At 34.4% G+C, this 18497-nt stretch overlaps 2 protein-coding genes across 2 annotated transcripts; both read right to left on the minus strand.

Moving 5' to 3' along the window:
- Positions 1-1481: 1481 nt before the first annotated feature.
- LOC146955021 (calcium-dependent protein kinase 8-like) lies at positions 1482-6372 on the minus strand. The gene is made up of 8 exons (XM_085719599.1): positions 5606-6372; positions 4008-4131; positions 3774-3917; positions 3231-3383; positions 2990-3105; positions 2702-2869; positions 2174-2404; positions 1482-1912 (listed from the first exon to the last, which is right to left on the minus strand). The coding sequence occupies exons 1-8, from the start codon at positions 6098-6100 to the stop codon at positions 1757-1759; spliced, it is 1587 nt and encodes a 528-aa protein (XP_085575725.1). The 5' UTR covers positions 6101-6372; the 3' UTR covers positions 1482-1756.
- A 2380-nt stretch (positions 6373-8752) lies between these two features.
- SVR3 (elongation factor family protein) lies at positions 8753-15792 on the minus strand. Its single transcript, XM_085719581.1, has 14 exons — positions 15487-15792; positions 15295-15404; positions 14384-14587; positions 13978-14154; positions 13633-13785; positions 13120-13209; positions 12658-12792; positions 12467-12583; positions 12127-12278; positions 11969-12053; positions 11102-11196; positions 10247-10412; positions 9946-10141; positions 8753-9216 (listed from the first exon to the last, which is right to left on the minus strand). The coding sequence occupies exons 1-14, from the start codon at positions 15701-15703 to the stop codon at positions 9083-9085; spliced, it is 2031 nt and encodes a 676-aa protein (XP_085575707.1). The 5' UTR covers positions 15704-15792; the 3' UTR covers positions 8753-9082.
- Between the last annotated feature and the right edge of the window lie 2705 nt (positions 15793-18497).

Here is an 18497-nt window from a genome sequence, read left to right on the forward strand (position 1 = left end):
GTGCCTTCGAGACACTGGTTAACATGACCTTTAAAATAAACACATTAACTATTTTGAAATCTTGATATACTAAAGAACTATTGTTACTCGTTAGACATTCAAGGATGAAAATTACTATTTACCCAACATTCAATTATATAAAGATTCGCCTAAAAGTATCAAGTGATTCGCCTAAAAGTATTAAGGATGAAAATTACTATTGACCCAACATTCAATTACTATTTCAACATTCATTTCTATTATTTGATTCCTTAATATGTCCACTTATAGGATTTGACAGCATTTGCAAACAAATTATATGGAGGAATCCCAGTGGCAAAGAGTAAGGGTACAAGAAGTTGGAGAAAGTTCTAGTCAAGCTACTCAACCGATACAATGCCTCCAGATGTAGACCCTATTGGTTTCTCAATTTCAATGTGTTCCAACACAAAAAACAATGGTAGTTTGGTACATATAGAACAAATCTTAATTCTTCTCTATCAGGCAAAATTTGGTTACAGCTGAGAAACTCAATATTTTAGTTGAAGTGTCTTCTAATCAGTGGCGGAGCTCTTAAAGAGCCCATGGGAGCAGTGGCTCCCCCCACTAAAAAAAAAATAAAAATTACATAGCTAGATACCATAATACATCTCATATTTAAAGAAAATTAATAGACCCTCTCTCATTTGACTCCCCCTGATTAAGTAAAATTGTATATAACTTTTATGTCAGTACTTTTCGCTCCCCCTAATATTTTAGGTAAGATCCGCCACTGCTTCTAATGTAGGAAGTTGTAAACATCTCCCAACAATCCTTTACCATTCTTTTGTAGCTTGAAAGAAAGAATTCAGGTTGTTAGGACCAATGGGTCCTCATGCTATGCAGGCAAGAGACAGAGTATTACTTGTATTGTAACTAACTCCTTGATAAGTTTGTCAAAAGCATGAAGGACTAAAGTAATAGATATATTCAAGAAGTCAAAGCTTTGTCTCTGTGAAAATTATATGAATAAATTGGCTCACTTAACATCCATGAAAAAGAGCTCATGAATGAACTAGGAAAATCTCAAAAAAGGGAGTCTCATTTTCCACATTGTTTTACTCATTGACAGAAAACACAACTGTTAGTGTTGTTTTTTTTTTTTTTGAGCAAAACTGTTGGTGTTGTTGATAGCTATAATTGAATACTAAAGAATGTAATGGCTTTGTTTTACTCACTGACCAATATCATACATAAGTTTTTTATTAATGAAGTACAATATATATTCCAAAAGTCATATAATTTTGTTTTTTTCAATATCACATGGCTAAAAATGACATCCCTATCTACAGGTGCATTTTACACAACAAAAATACAAAGATTCGGCCAAAAGTGCCAAATGATTAGTCATTATAGCTGTGAATATTTCATATATATACATCAGCACAATTTGATGAGAATTCCAATCCTTCCATCCTCGCCATTTCTCCAACGACACCCTCAACAAACCAAAAGGGGAAAAATGCAAATAACAATAGACATCACTACTCAGTTAACACCAAAAGGATGTGTATCGTGGCTTATGTACAACAGACTGAGTTTGGAGCTTCCAACAGTAACAACCAAAACATGCACTCAGACCTATATCCTATTTCACACCAAACAACCGGGGGGGAGGGGGTCTCCAATGCATATAAGAAAAATTAGAAGAAAAGAATTATAATGAAGGAAAAAGAAAAATGATGACTTCTTTATCATATTTGCCTTTCATGGAGTAAAATTAGGCTTTTTCTTAAAGTTATCTACCCTCATTGTTCAATTCTAATGATCCCTCCTTCATCAATTTAATACTGAGACTGGTAAACCTCTCTCTCGAATACTGCCTTGATGCTTTTCTCCAATCTGTGCCAGCCTTCATCATCGTAGCAAATTCCTCATAACTTATTTTTCCATCCTACAGTTTAATGAAGAAAAAGATCAACGAGTAGTTCCAAATATTGACAAATTAAACATCTACATACAAGAATTTTTGTTTTAAAATTATAATACTGATCAGGAATAATTCATAAAGATCCATCAAGGGATTGTCCACAAAACAACAGCAGAAAGGAACTACATCTAGGTGTTTCAAAGATGCAAATTGTTCCCAAGTGGGCAATAAAGCATAAACAAACATTAATTGAAAATTTTGACAAAACGAGAAAAATATACTGACCTTATCTGTGTCCACATCATGCATAATTGCATTAATGACTTCTTCACTGTTCGTGTCAACCTCATCAGCTAAGGCATTACGTAACTCCTCAAGTTCAATAAACCCAGATTCGTTTTTATCAAAAAATTGGAATGCTCTTTGGAGGTGTTCATCATGGGATATCTTTCTCAGATGAATAGAAATGGCTACAAACTCTCCATAATCTAGGAAACCATCTTTGTCTACATCACCCTGTAAAAGCAGACCCCAAAGATTAGAAATTGAAGAGACACCTTTTAAAGGGCATTTAGTACCTTCATACAGTAAACCCTCCAATCTTGAGTATAAGCAACAAAAAGAGAATTAAAAGGTTCGATATAGTTTTTTTTTTGGCTTATGTTCAAGATCGAAGGGAGATCAAATAGCACCAAGAAAATTTAAAAATCACTTATGCTAATAATTAGTTTGACAAACTACTAAGTTCTAGATCCATCAATTGTGGAACAAATAGAAAAAAAAAAATATCCCAGATAATGGGAATATACTCACAGCTTCCATCAGTATTTGGACATCTCCGTCAGGAATTTGGTGGCCAAGCTTAAGCAGCCCTACTCGTAGTTCGTCAATGTTGATTTTGCCTTTATTTTCTGTATCCATCACCTGGAATCCCTCTTTTATTCCAGCAACTTCTTCTACAGACAAATGATCTGCAATAACCTGCTCACATGAAAGCACAATTTAAAATCATAAAAATCTTAGTAAATCAAAGGGTCATATATGGATAAACATTTTGGAAATCGTTTGTCATGAGAATTTCAAGTATTACTGAAACATTACCCTCAATGCTGTTTTCTTAAGTTTGTTCATTACAGAAAATTGCATGAGCCTTGCTCTGACTGTTTCTCCCAATGAAACATTAGGAGCTGTCTTTGCATTCTGCAACCATGGATGATCTGCATTTAGTCAACACGCAATGTTAACATTCCCACATTTCAATTTTACAATATTTTTGTATCAAACATTATTTATCTGCTATGCAGAAAATATTCCACACAATTCTATGATTTACTTCATCTACCTAACACTTCCTGTGCAGTAAGCCTGCGCTTTGGGTCAGGATCAAGCATCTTCTTAATAAGGTCTTTTGCATTATCAGAAACCTTTGGCCATGGCTCCTTTTTAAAGTCAATAACAGATCGTATAATTGCTTGAGCAATTCCCTGCTCAGTTTCTACATTTTAAGAAAGAAGATTTAGAATCAAATTTATCACACATAAGAACGAAAGAAATAAACATGTAATAAACATTGCATTGGTGTAATAGAAAGTAAATAAAAATTATTGACAGTATCATCATTATCTTATATTACACACAAATGTAAATACAAGGTAAAAATATATCACTTAAGCACAGAAATGCCATGTTTGTCAATATTACAAAGATCGTAAATGATTTTATGACAAGACCCCTTCAAAATAGGTTATAATAACTAAAATACATAATACCCACAGAAAAAAATGTAGAAGTATTTAAAAATCTGTTTGTCAAAGCGTAATTTTGGGCTATTTAAGATTTCTGACTGGCAAAAGCCAAATACAGCATTCACGAGATAAAAACCAACCTGCCCAAAAGGGAGGGATACCGCAAAGTAGGATGTAAAGGATTACTCCGGCACTCCAGATATCTATTTCAGGGCCATAATTTCTCTTTAATACTTCAGGGGCCATGTAATATGGACTCCCAACTATCTCGTTAAATTTATCACCTGCAGAGAATGGCAAACTTCAGATATGTACATGGATGGCAGGATCCAAATGATGAAGATCAAGAATCAGATAACTAGTAAAAACATTACCTGGTTTAAAGGTAATTGACAAACCAAAGTCAATAGCTTTCAAAGGTGATGTTTCCTTCTTGTTTGCAAACAAAAAGTTCTCGGGTTTGAGATCTCGATGGATCACACCATGTTCGTGGCACATCTAAAACATAACAAAATAATCAACACTAAATCCCAAATTTATCATAACCCAACAGAGGGAAAAAATTTCACAAGCACATCAGCTTAATGAAAGCAAAGAATCCTCATACAAATCGAGAAACAAATTATATATTTTATTAGCAAAAACTTTGATAAGTGAGATCTTCAAAGCAGCTCTTTCAACGACAGGAAAAAAGAAATAAATGACATTTATAAGACATACTCCATAACCATGGTGCCTTAACCATCCACACAAAACGGAAAAATGATATAAAAAGGAAGCAAAACATGAGAGAAGAAAATATGGTGTTCTTCAACTCTTTATATGCACCGTTCCACATAGGTGACCAAGGGCTAAGCTTACTAAATATACTTGTCCCTGAACCAAAGGTTATCTGTTAGGATGTAGAATCGCTTTTGCAATTTTCATTCCTTTCATTACTTAATATTGTTCTGTTAAGGGAATTCTTTATACACAAAGAAAGGATCCTAACAAAATCTAACTTCATTAAACACGAACTTTTACAAACCAATCTTGGATTAACTTCTGTTAAAATAAGTATTTAGTTTCTAACTTGTGAAAAAATCGTCATGAATTAATAGGTTATTATGGAGAACTGCTAAATAAAAAATTCTGAAAAAGTTGAAGTGTGGATGTTAATTTCAACCTAAAAGAGAAGTTATTAGTTAGAATATCCATTACTGTTACAAGTTCATTCCAACTATTTCTTTAGTAAAAGTGTTTATGGTAAATTAACAGAAACACTGTAAAAGTATCAGTTACTAGTTATCATTTAGCTCAAATAATTGTCATTTATAAGTTGAAGTTTTGTTCCAAATTACTCAATTATCTCAAAATTCAAAATAATCACAGCTTCATGTTTCCCAAAAGGACTAAAAAAGTCATAAAATATTTTCAATTCCAAAAGAATACAAATCTATTTTCAATTCCGCTTAACTGAAATAAAAAATAACAATATTTCTAAAAAAAAAAAAAAAAAGTTATCAACACCTGAGTTTTCAGAAATGCCAATTATTTTAAAACACTGAAACATTAAATAGAAAATAATTAACAATATCCTTCTTATATGTATTGTCTCTCACTGTTCTAACTTCCAAGATCAAAATAAAAACAAATAATTCCTAACTTCCAAGATCAAAATAAAAACTAATAATAAAGCTGAAAATCTTTTTTTTTTTGTTTTTGTCTTAACTCTGTTTCAACTTTAACTTCAATTCATTATAATCACTTTGGTCTAAATACTTGCTACCAAAAAAACATATATAATCTAACTCAATTAGTTAATGAACTCAAATTAAGGTCAAATTGTTCAGAGAACCCGAATTCAATTCTTGGATGAAACAATTCTATATATAACTTTACTTACCTGAACTCCAAATTATCAGAGACATAATCAAACATTTACTTAAAACAAAACAAACAAACAAAAAAAGATAAGAATGAAGATTATAACCTGAACAACTTGAACGATTGTCTTAACCACCGTCGCGGCGGCGCGTTCGGTATAATGTCCCTTAGCAACAATCCGATCAAAAAGCTCACCACCTTCACAAAGCTCCATAACAAGATGAACATTATCATCATCTTCATAAGTATCCTTCAACGTAACAATATTAGGATGTTTAGGTAAATGCCTCATAATTTCAACCTCTCTTCTAACATCTTCAATATCAATCGCTGTTCTTAGCTTATCCTTTGAAATCGATTTACACGCTAATTCTTCACCAGTATTTCTATCTTTACATAGATATGTTATTCCAAATTCTCCTCTCCCTAATTCTCTCCCTAATTCGTATTGTTGTAATATCTCTCGGCCCGTGGGCTTTTTCAACACCACCAAGGTGTTTTTGATTTTGTTGTTTTTGTTGTTCTTTGTTGGCGCTTGGTCTTTCTTGGGCTTTTCCTTTCGTTTTAGTTTACTAATTGGATTTGTACAGCAATTTCCCATTGTTTCAAGAAATTTTGAAGAAAATATCAAGATCTATGAATTACCCCGATGAATGAATACAAAAGGGATGAATTAAGGGAGGGTTTAGAGAGAGAGAGAAAGAAAGAATGTGAAAGGAAGGAAGGAGATGGTCAAAGATGATGACGGGCAGACGCGTCCGTGGTCTCCTTCCTTCCTTCTCTTTGATTCTCTCTCTCTTTGGATTTTTCTCTTTCTTTCTCTCTCTAGAACTAGAAGAAGAAAAAAAAAAATTGGTTAACTTCTTAATCAATGAGCTGGTTGATTAGTTTGCTAAATTTGTTTGTTTTCATTGTATGAATGACCTGATTAATACAGTATTATATCCCAGGTTTGTTTTAAATGTTTATTTCCGTCAAAAAAAAGGTTTTAGATATTAATTGATTTTTTTTCTGATTTTTTTTTTTTGTTTTAGGTTAATGTGATGTACTAATTAATCTTCTTACTTTTGCCTATCTTGAGAGAGATAATTGTATTTTGTGATGAATGGGATGGGAACCTTCCGTTGACAGCCATCTTTTACTTTCCGTAATTCACTCAATGCATGACCATCCCTTTTTAAATGAAAGTTTCTCTATTATTATAAATGAAAGTTCATTTTTAATTCATACAATAAAAATGTAACTAGTCTATTAAAAATTAAATATATCATTTATTGAATGAATTTAAAAAGTAAAACTTTTAAAGATTTGTTGAGATAAATATTTTAGTTTGTATTGGATTGTATCAGTTTATACGGAATCGAAAGCCAATCTAATCCGTTTAAAATTGCAGGTTTTTTTTTGTCTTTGATTTTTGGTTTTTGATTTTCGATTTTTTTGTTCGGTTAATGCAGTTTGCATTGAATTAGATTGTACATGAACACGTCCTCGTGAGCTTAGCTCCGTTGTAAAGGACAATGCGTAATATATACCAGGTCCGGAGTTTAAACACATACCACCACCAAAAAAAAGATCGTAAACACTTCTACCGTCAAGACTCGATTTCTGTTTGATGAAATTGTTGTTGTTATTCATATAGCATGTATTTGTTAGACTGGTGGCATGCCTTGTGCCTTCTATCTTGTTATATTTTTGATAAAATCTTCTTTCGGGTTTAAAAATAAATAAAATTCTAGAAGGCACATAAGTTGTCAGCTCACGACTTTCTTATTATTGCAGTCAGCTGTGTTGAATCGGTCTCATAAATTATCCGATGGGAAACTGAAAAGGATTACATGATCCAAGTAAATATTTACATGAAAAAAGAAAGAAAAAAAAAATACTCCAAGTAAATTGCAATTGCAGATATAACTTCTAGAAATTTTGTATGTTTCTACACACGGATGACAGACACGTACTTAACATCATGGGTCCATTTAGTACGGCCGGATATATTTTTGACCATGATATTGATAGTGAAGTTAAGTGCAACCGACTATTCCCGGCTGTCAATATTATTTAAAAAAAAATTAAATAGATTCATCATTAAAAAGAAATTAAATAGATGAAAATACTAGTATTTTAATTTTATTATTTTAATTCAATTTGATCTTTGCTGATTAGAGAAACAATGTCCGACAAGCAACAACTATTGTGATGTGAGGAAGGATAATAAGGGTAATTAATAAGGGTTATGTAAGGAAGGATAGGAAGGATAATAAGGGTACATGCAAACAGGGACGACCATGCCTTTGAAACTTTCCATGCTCTTAATAGGATTAAAAAGGATAATAAGGGTTATGTAGAGTGTGTTTACACCTAAAAATAATTATCATGTAAATCAACTTGACGAATATGCGATTAAACTATTAAGTCAGGAAGTCTTTCAGCTGAGTGAGGGATAAACCATTAAACTATTAGGACATTGTTAATGCTTATAAATAAACACAATGGGAGAACAATTGAATCTTCGCAAACCATTCAAACTACTTACTAATATCTTACTCCCTCCGTTTTTTATCTTTTAATGTTTTAACTCTTGACACAAGTCTTAAAAATTAATTAAAGTATAGAAATATTTGTATGTTTTGGATTAAAATGTCTTTATTTTATGATTAAATTCACACGTGATAAGACAAATGTCACAACTCCTTTAATAGTTTTATGGTTTGTTTTTCAATAAGGGTAAACTTGGGAAAAAAAATTAAATATACTAAAACATTAAATATTTTGGAATATAGTTGAAGTTTTAAAACATCAAAAGAAAAAAAAAAAAAAACCGAGGGAGTAAATGTTAGGAACATGAAATATGCGTACGTCAATAGATGAGTTAGTTAATTAAGTTCGTAAGCCAATTATGTAATGATTTAATGGCAAAATCCAACAGCCTTGGATTGTTTGGTTCATACATGAGTTAGTTATCTGGTATGTTGCTTGAGAAGGCACCCAAGAGCAAACATTCTAGTGCCCCTCATTCACAGAACTACAGCCCCAGTTAACATATGTCAAAATGGCATCAAGAATATACAAAAAATTCTAGGTTATTTAACATCAGAGAATATGCATTAATCTTTGTCGGAGAACTTGTTGGACACACAAGGCGTGTCCTCCCATCCGTGTTCTTTTTCATACACAATAGCTAGGGATGGGCCATCTGACCATTTGCTTATGGCGTATGGATCCCTTACCACTCGGACCAACCCAAATATTGGTATTTTCCAACAAATTTAACATAAGATATATGTGTAGCTTTGCTATTCATCAATCAATAATCATACCATGAACAATTGGTATTTTGATGGTCCTTACCGTTAATAAATGACTTTACAAAACATGTGATCAAAATTCAGTATAATTTTCTCCTCCAAAATCAATGTGAACAATTGCTATGATGAATACGGCCTTTTGCCAACTCCTATATTATTCTGCAGTTTCAGCAAAAATATATGCGACATTGCATCAAATGTCGCGAAGTTATGCAGTTTCAGCAGAGTTGCGTTATAAACATCTGCAAGTTTCTGCTTCACAGAATCACAGTGGAAATTTACCTTCCTTTCTTTGCAAATTTTGGATTCTTCAACATTCTTATACTTTGGGGGGTGACCTCTACTAGTTCATCTTCTTGGATGTATTCAATGCAGTCATCCAAACTGTAATCCAACGGTGTATCAAGAATCACTGCACAAGGAAACAAGGTAAATTAAAATTTTATCAAATATTAGCTTACTACTATATATGAGTGAACGTAAAGTTTTCCGGGTAGCTTTTCTGAAAAAATTTGTTATTAGATTGAAGATGATACATATAAGCTGCGCCCATAGAAGCGGCATACACATTTTATTACAGAAATTCAAAAAAAATGTAAATGGTGCAGATAATTGGAAACTTAAAGGACCTAAGTGGGACCAAAAACAAAACTGGAAATGGCATATCTAGTACAAACAGACAGCTTAAAGGACGGCATGTGCAAATTTGCCTAATAAATATTGAACTGGCAAAATATCGAACCCATATTCATGCTTATATAATGCCATCAACCTAGGATTCATAACAAATCATCATCTGAAAAGGCCATTCAACAATTTCGTATATATGCTGTGGACCTTAATTACCAAGTATCTTATACTTGCAGTTGATAAACTAATAATTTGCTAGAATTTCATCTTTAAGCCATTATGTGATAATAAATTGGAAGAACTGAAAACAAAATAGCTTGTGATAAAATAATGATTAAAAGAAAATATTTACTTAATTAAAACATTATATTATTTGAAGTAAACTTTAACTGTTTTTTTTTTTTTGGGCTAACTTAAAACTGCCTTAAAGAACCAGAAATTGCATCAAACCACCTAAATCGAATTTGTATATTCCACATAACATGTTAATTGCAATGGAGCTGTTTCTCACCTGATTGTTCCTTGTTGGAACGGATGTTCGTTGCAGCTTTTTTCTTGCAAACATTCAAGGACAAGTCCCCAGGGCGTTGATGGATGCCAATAATTTGACCTTTATAAACTTCCGCTCCTGGACCAACAAACATCTGCCCCCTCTCCTGTGAACTCGCGATTGCATAAGAAGTAACTGTTCCATTTTCGAAAGCAACCTAGAATTTCAAAACGTATCATTAATGAATGAAGGAAACATTGGCAAACATAAGCGTTGGATATCAAAAGGTCCCAAGTATTATGATCAGAAATGCAGACATTACCAGCGAGCCTAAATCCCGAGTACTCATGTCACCAGCCCAAGGCCCATAGGAATCGAAGATAGTGTTGAGGATAGCTGTCCCTCGAGAAGCAGTTAAAATAGCATTCCGCAATCCAAGTAGGCCACGGGTTGGGATCTTATATTTGAGTAGGTTAGTTCCCTCCGATCTGCCAAAAGAACAATGAAATCATCAGACCGAATGCTATGTTAATCTGATGGTTAATGATCTTCTAAACTGTAGGATAAACTTAGTTTAGAGAGTCAATTTGATGCTCATTGAAATAATGATATATAAAATAAAGGTCTTAAATTTTGACAAAATACAAGCACATAAATTACAAACAATGAATCTGTGAGAAATTAACCGATCGCTATGACACAGACATAAGTATGGGCAATGAAAATGACATCGGATCGACATGAGAATTGGGAATGCAGCCTTTCTTAAGAGATTAGAATATAGGTAAATCAATATCAATATAAAACACAGGACCACAACATACAAATCTATCGAAAGACCGAGACATCCTAACAATAAAAAGAAAAGTGTGGACTTGGGATATTCATGATAGAGTGTTAGAATTTTAGTTAAGGGCTAACTCAACTCCACATAACCAGCTTGTGTGGCGAGATATCTCCAAAAGTTTGAAATCAAAGTGGATACTTTGTACATAATTATATTAATGTACGGGATATATGACCAAAATACGTCTTTTGCAATAATATAGTTACAAAAAAAGAAATATATAACCCCAAATTTCTAAAAATTGCTTTATTTCAATGCTATGCTGCTATAAAGGTGTAACTTTGGCGGTAAAGTATATCACAATAAATAGTAGCAAAGAAATTTGCATACCCAACTCCTTGCATGTCGAACATTTGCCCACGTCTCTGGCCAAGAAGTTCAACAACAGATCCCATATGCTCTTCCGGTACCTCCACAGTTGCAATCTGCAACCATCCCACAAATTACAATATGGATGAAATGTGTGAAGGGATTCAAACTTTTTCAAAGAATACTCAGTATACCATAACTAAAAGCCTTTAAATGACACAACTTTAGCTAGCAATTTCTATTCCTAAGTTAATAGAAATGGAAAGAAAGAACAGGCTCTTGTATTTAACTGTAATATCCTAGTTCAAGTCATAAAACATGAATAGACACTTCATATGTAGAAAAAGGGCAACCTCCATAAAGTTACTCTCCAGGTGGGAGCCAAAAGCAACAACGAGCTAATGATCCAGAAACACAAGAATTCAGAACCCACATCTCCACCCAAAACCTTAAGACATTGGGTATATGGGTCGCCTCTCTTAACATTTAGCACATTCATACTCGATGTGGGACTAACAACTCATACTTGAACCCAATAAAATGTAATTAGAAGCTAATGTTTGGGAAAGTGATTATTGAGTGTTGGACATAATGTAAATGCCATCACAAATATTCATGTGCTTTTAATAACACAAAAGGATGGGACTTTGACACGTAATTACGCAATAGATTAGGACAGGAATACTTATAGTTTCCAACTGACCTTCATGTAACAGACACGGTAAAAATCAAAGCAGCTAATCATGTCAATTAGGCTAGATTTTCTCCTAAAGCTAAGCATGTTAGTTCTACAGGAAAATAACTAGGATTCAGCATCTGTCAAATGACTGAGTCATGTTTAGTTATTTTTATATTTAAATGACACAAAATTTTCAATTAAAGGTTTACCTCATACGGCTCCAACACTTTGTCATCAACCTTCTTGTTGATAACTTTGGGAGGCCCAACCATGAATTCATATCCTTCCCTTCGCCTGAAGATTGCAATATTATTTGAAGAAATTGGATTATTAATGAGAAATAGAATAATCACACACACAGACTTACATATTTTCAATGAGTATAGTGATATGCAGTGTTCCACGTCCACTGACAACGAATGTATCGGCTGTTTCACCATCTTCAACCTTCATAGCCAGATTTCGCTCTAGTTCACGATAAAGCCTGTCCCTTAAATTCCTACTGGTGACATACTTTCCCTGGAAAGTACAAAATAAGTTTTAGCTGGTATCTTATCACAGCTGTGAAACAACTTTAAAAATTACCAAGAAAGCTTAACCTAATAGCAATTATTGTGTCCAACAGACAGCATCGGATATCAACAAAGTAAAAGGTACAAATAGAAGATTTTTTTTGGCATACATAAAATATTAATCTATAGACATACCTCACGACCAACAAAAGGCGATGTGTTTATGGAGAAAGACATTTTCACTGTTGGTTCTTCCACTTTGATGGAAGGTAGTGCCTTTCCAGTCAATTTATCCGCAATTGTCTCCCCAATCTGAATTTTAATGGCTATGTTAAGGATACTGACATACAAGATTATACACTTCACCTAAAACCCTCAATATTTACCTGAACATCAGAAATTCCACATACTGCACATATATCCCCAGCCTCCACCCTTTGAGCAGGAACCCGAAAGAATTTTTCATACACGTAAAGCTCACTAACTCTTGCATATCTACATGAATCTTCTGAGGTACAAACCTGGACAAAATCATCATTTAAGTGGTAAGGAGTGCAAATTTAATATCCTCTATTTCTTGCAGTGGACTTTGAACCAAAATGGTAATGCAAAATTGAAATTAAGGCCTCAATAATCTCTGCTCCAGCTTCCCCGAAGATTGAAACGGAAAATACAACATCTGAGAATAGTGAGCTAGTGGAAGTGAATCCGAGAAAAAATTTATTTGTTATTAAGCGAACTTCACTTATTATGCCCAAATATTCATCACATGGTCCAATTAGCGAAGTAGGAATTCAGAAATTGAACAAGAAATTGAACAATAAAAATAAAGGAAAAGGAATACACACCTTGACTTCCATGCCTTTTTCTAAAACTCCAGCTTCCAAGCGCCCAATTGCTATACGTCCTTTATGTCCCTCGTACTCGGTACTTGTAACCTAGTTAATGAATGAGTGTATGATAAGACTACAGATTAGATGTTGTATATACACTTCACAAAATTTGTTCAATAAAATGATGTTTAAAAATGAAAAATGAGAGTTTATTGGTATTTTTAAATATTTTATGGTTTACCAAAACCTATAATTTTGGACTAAATAGCATATCCCACAAACTTCATAAATGATCATGTCTATAAGGAAATGGCATCATCTAAGTTAAGTAGAACTTAGAGAGGATTGTAATGCATATATTCCCTCAACTGAATCAACTGGTAAAGATCTTCAACTGCTTCTTATATTTATGTTTCCCTTGCCAGTAAATAAGTAGGAGCACATACTTACTATTATTTATAGAAAATGAAATCAATAGAACAATGGAACAAAAAAGACCGAGAAGCAATATGATAAACAACTACTAACAAGCATTTGGAGTGAGCCATCTTTATCAATACGCGGTCCAGGGATACATCTCATGATTGATTCAAATAATGGCCCAAGGTCGTCTGCCAGATCTTCAGGAGACAACCCTGCTTTCCCTTTTATACCACTTGCATATATTACCTGAAAGTCACACTGCAAAAAGTAGATTTTTTTTTTTTCAAATACTGAATCACAATCCTTTAAAATTCAAATGATATGTTTTACCAGCCAACAAGATTTGAAATCTTAACGATTTGAACTAACTACCGACAAACTTGCAAGTTCCAACTTAATTTTCAAAGCACGCAGAAAACTAAATATTTGAGTTATATCACAAGCATATACCTGTTCATCTGTTGCATTTAGTTCAATGAAGAGTTCAAAAGTAGAATTGACGACAAAATCAGGGCGAGCAGAAGACCTGTCTATTTTATTCACAACCACAACAACCGCATGGCCAAACTCTAAAGCCTTCTTCAAGACAAATCTTGTCTGTGGCATTGGCCCTTCAACAGAATCTACCTACAAAAACAAAGAGAAGCTTGATAAATCATATATATAACAATATATTACAAGAAGCCACATTTTTGATATTAAAAGGAGAGAAAAAGAGAAGCTTAAATATGTTTTCATTCATGGCAAAGTGAAAAGAATATGGCAAAGTGCATGAGGGTTGCATCAGTACTGAAAACAACTGTCAGAAAAAGATACACGATTTTCAGTGAATCAGAAAAAAATTTGAAATAATTACCACTAGAAGAATTCCTTCGACCATATTCAAGATGCGCTCTACTTCACCCCCAAAATCAGAGTGACCTGGAGTATCAATTATATTAATCTTGGCATCTTTATAAGTCACAGATGTATTTTTACTCAGTATAGTGATTCCTCTTTCACGCTCCAAATCATTAGAGTCCATTATCCTTTCTTGTACAGTTTGATTATCACGAAACACCTGTACAAAAGCCCATAAATATATCACATCATCAACACGATCATCTACTCTCTCATACCTTTCTCCCAAATAAATAAACTGTTAGAAGATTAAAGAAACACAAATCGTAAACAATGGAACACAATCCTTTTGTTTATGCAGTTTGGCCAATTGTGCCTACCTCTGAGACTATAGAGTAGCTATAGTTCCGTATATTACTTGAGTAAATTAAGGTTTATATAAGTGTTACAAGCCATATATATAGTACTACGATGCAAATTACAATAATACCCCTGAACCCCGCAACAACAGTTTGGCCTAACACACGTTTGGGCCAAATGCAAGGACAGGGGTGGAGGGAGCTTTGCAACACTCAGCTAGCTCAGCTCCTCTTCTGTGTCTATATATGAGCTATACTCAACATAATAACAACATAATCTACCTTATAATAACAACAAAATAAAGTATTTTTTCCTATTTGTAATATATTCCATTTTAGCTTCTTCAAAAAAAAAAAAAAAGTTTTTTTTTCCTCTTTAAGAGCCTTGCAGCGAAACTCAAACACACTAAGTGCAGACAAGTAGGGAATCGCGGGTTTTTCAAACCCGCGACTCACATATCAAAAATGTCTCTGCAGCCATTTACCATTTGAGTAGTACTTACGGGACCATACGAAAATTGACTTTATAAACAAATTGTAATTATGAATTTATGATATTGATTGATACCTTAGTTTGTTTGAGCATAGCATCAACGAGAGTTGTTTTACCATGATCAACATGAGCAACAATCGCAATATTTCTAATATCTGCTCTTCTCATCAATTTCTTCTTCTCCTCTGAAAAACCAACAAATTCAATCAAAACAAAAAACCCACAAAATCTAAACACTATGAAAGAATAAAGAGTGTGAAAAATTACCAGTTTTAGGCTCTTCTGTGACTTCTGAAATTGAACATTTAATTGCTTTATTGTTCCTTGAAGCAATTCGAAGAGTTGGTTTGGAAGAAGATAAGGGAAGTCCAAAGAGCTTGTTACGTTTATTGAAGAAAAGTGGAGAAGAAGAGTTTTTCTTTGGAAGTGTTAAGGATGAGAATAACAATGAAGAGTTTTGAACAGTAAGTGCCATTTTCTCCATTTCCCTTAACTCACTCACTCACTCTCTGTGTAAAGTGTAACACAGAAAGAGAGAAAGAAAGATGAGGGATATTGGAGAAATGAATATGTGAGGCTATGGATTGATATTCTTCTTGTATATATCGTTAAGTTTGTTTGAAATGAAATACTAGTGGTACACGAATGGATACGATACTCTACTTTGTGTTGTGTGGGAGTTGATTAATTAACTAGGTTTTCATATACGGTTTAGTTTCTTCCACATCATCTAAGGTTTCTTACCACTGCTATGATCTTAACCATCATTGTTAAGGGTTTATGTGATGGCTAATCTTATCTTCAATAATCATTTCATTTAGAGGCAATTTCTATGGTACTCCACATCTTTTTTTTTTTGGTACTCTTGAATGGGAGCCCCTAATACGGACATTTTTTTTTAGGGTTCACCCATGGTCCTTGTTAAGTGACCTGCAATAGTGGGTAGTCACAGTTTCTTTTTGTTTTACATGTAGTGCATATCCCTTTTTATATTCTACTCTTTAATTCTTCATTTCACACCCCCTTTCCTCCTTCATGTGAATCTTTACGTCACTGAGTTTTTGCAAGCGGAAATCAAAATCATCAAATTCGCAACAACCCGTTAACTCCCTCTTTGTTACACCAACTTTAATTTTATCATTCACACAACAATTTAAATTCAGTTCCAACAATTTATGGTTAATATCCAAAACGCCAATTCATAAACCTCATTCTCCTTAAGACAAAACAAACCTTCCAGAACAAAGTTTCTATTGCAACTCTAGCATTTGAACAAGACCTTAAACAAGAAAACATGCTTCACTTTTATAAGGATTTTGGATCAAACATTTTTTTCCTAGATTTCGTGAACCAGTTCCAGTAATAACAAAGATATCCACAGTTGAAGTTGGGAAACCAATTTCAACAAGAGAATTGTCGCATTTTGAAGACCGGAGATAAGCGAACTTCTTCAATTGGTGATATTTCTTCATATAATTGTTTGTGGTTGTTACTTTCTCTATGTCGGAAGTGTTTAATTGAAGGGTTTTATACATCAAAGTTGTTGATAATGTTAGATTTAGAGAGAGAAAGATACTAAGAGAGTGGTTAAGATTCACATGGATGGAGGAAAGTTTACACTTTACAATGTGAAATGAAGAAATGGAGGACAAAAATAGAAAACAGATTTGTAACCAAATGGAAACTGGAAAGGAAGTGTATAACCTGCTATTGCCTGTCATTTAACAAGGATGATGGGTGGACCCTGAAAAAAGAGGTCCATACTAGGGACTTCCCTCTTGAATATTTAACCAATAGAAAAACGCCATTTCAGTTAAGAGAAATGATATTTTAACAATTATTTTTTGATAACTTTTTTTTTCTTACTTACATTATCTTATTACTTTCTCTCTTTATTGGTTTGACTTTTGTGTCGATACCTCATTTTCTTTGTAAAATTTTGATTGTCTCAAAAGTTGTCACATAAATGGATGTTCAAATAACACAACTCTTCAATTAAATGATCCATATCAACATTATTAAAGATTGACATAAGGGAAAGAGTTTTGGTACACTTCTCTGTTCAATTTAACCCCTCAAAAGTTGTACAAATTATTATTTGAGTAAAGTAATTAACTAATTTTTTTACTTAAAACAAAACCAAATCATTAACCACTGTTCTGGACCGGTCGATCAGACCCAAGACCCATTTACTTAGGCCCACTCCAATCCAAGCCCAAATATCGTATTTGGCAATATTACTCGCAACACACCTCTTCCCCGCGAGGGGGGTGCACGGAGCAAGTGAGACTAGTTCAAATGAACTGCAACGTCTCTTCCCACATTCCCGCGAATCTCTCTAGCGGTTACACTTCCCACAATTTCGTAACCGCTGGACACACGTGTGCCATTACAACGGCTCTGCAGCCACCCACCTCTATATACAGGGGACTCGTAACAGTCCCCAAGTTAGAATCTATCCTCTCTCTAAACCCTCATTCTCTGATCTCTACTGACTTGAGCGTCAGAGTGCCTGCAAGTACACACCCCTCCGCCGTTCCAAGAAGCATTCTTGAAGCACTCAACCACCACTTAAACCACCGCATTCAAAGCACCGACAGTCACCTTCTGATCTGGTACGATCAGTGGCGCCGTCTGTGGGAACATAAGCTCTCCCAGTTTTTTAACCTCTAAAAACCAAAGCTTTCCAATAAACTACCATGACTGCCAACGGTGCCAGTTCACGGATACGAAGTGAAGTTCGTGTCCTTCAACAGAACGGAATGACATCTTCCCCTTCACCCGTGGATACACCTCGTGAGGATACCATAAAAATAATTCCTCAATAGAATATTCCTCTAGAAGAAAGGCCTCTGCTGGGTCCCCCACAACCTACAGAAACGGCCGAGAACACTACGCCGACAAGTGCCATCGTCAGTAACCTGATCTGCACTGTTCAACGACAAACGTCGTTAATCGAGGAACAGAACTGACACCTGATGGAACTGGAGCAAGCACGCCCATTAGTTCGAGCCATACGAACTCCTTCCCCAACACGTAGCAGAAGAGGGAGGAGCCCTTGCCACTCACGCTCCAGATCCCCTCGGCACTCAGTTAGCATCAGATCTTCAAGCCACACCAGGAGATCAACCAGAAGGAGGTCTCCCAGACGATCTCTTCCAAGACGATCCCCTCCAAGGAGATCCCCACCAAGGCGCAACAGACGCTCTTGGTCCCCCTCTAGTTCCGAGGATAACCGTGATGCCCGTTGTAACACCCCGTTTTCCCAACGTAAAAAT

The sequence above is a fragment of the Medicago sativa genome, chromosome 1 (assembly GCF_051527215.1).
Source record: "Medicago sativa cultivar Bolivia chromosome 1, Bolivia_mono, whole genome shotgun sequence".
In the NCBI taxonomy this organism is placed as follows: Eukaryota; Viridiplantae; Streptophyta; class Magnoliopsida; order Fabales; family Fabaceae; genus Medicago; species Medicago sativa.

What these genes read in the sequence shown, in the direction of transcription:
- SVR3 (XM_085719581.1), bottom strand. Translation starts at nt 15,703, where the DNA reads ATGGAGAAAATGGCACTTACTGTTCAAAACTCTTCATTGTTATTCTCA. An exon ending in CGCCTTTTGTTGGTCGTGAG is followed by an intron (nt 12,279 to 12,466) that starts GTATGTCTATAG and finishes TGTACTTTCCAG; the next exon opens with GGAAAGTATGTCACCAGTAG. An exon ending in TTCCAACAAGGAACAATCAG is followed by an intron (nt 9,217 to 9,945) that starts GTGAGAAACAGC and finishes TTCCTTGTGCAG; the next exon opens with TGATTCTTGATACACCGTTG.
- LOC146955021 (XM_085719599.1), bottom strand. Translation starts at nt 6,100, where the DNA reads ATGGGAAATTGCTGTACAAATCCAATTAGTAAACTAAAACGAAAGGAA. An exon ending in TTAAGAAAACAGCATTGAGG is followed by an intron (nt 2,870 to 2,989) that starts GTAATGTTTCAG and finishes TCATGTGAGCAG; the next exon opens with GTTATTGCAGATCATTTGTC. An exon ending in TCCAAATACTGATGGAAGCT is followed by an intron (nt 2,405 to 2,701) that starts GTGAGTATATTC and finishes CTGCTTTTACAG; the next exon opens with GGTGATGTAGACAAAGATGG.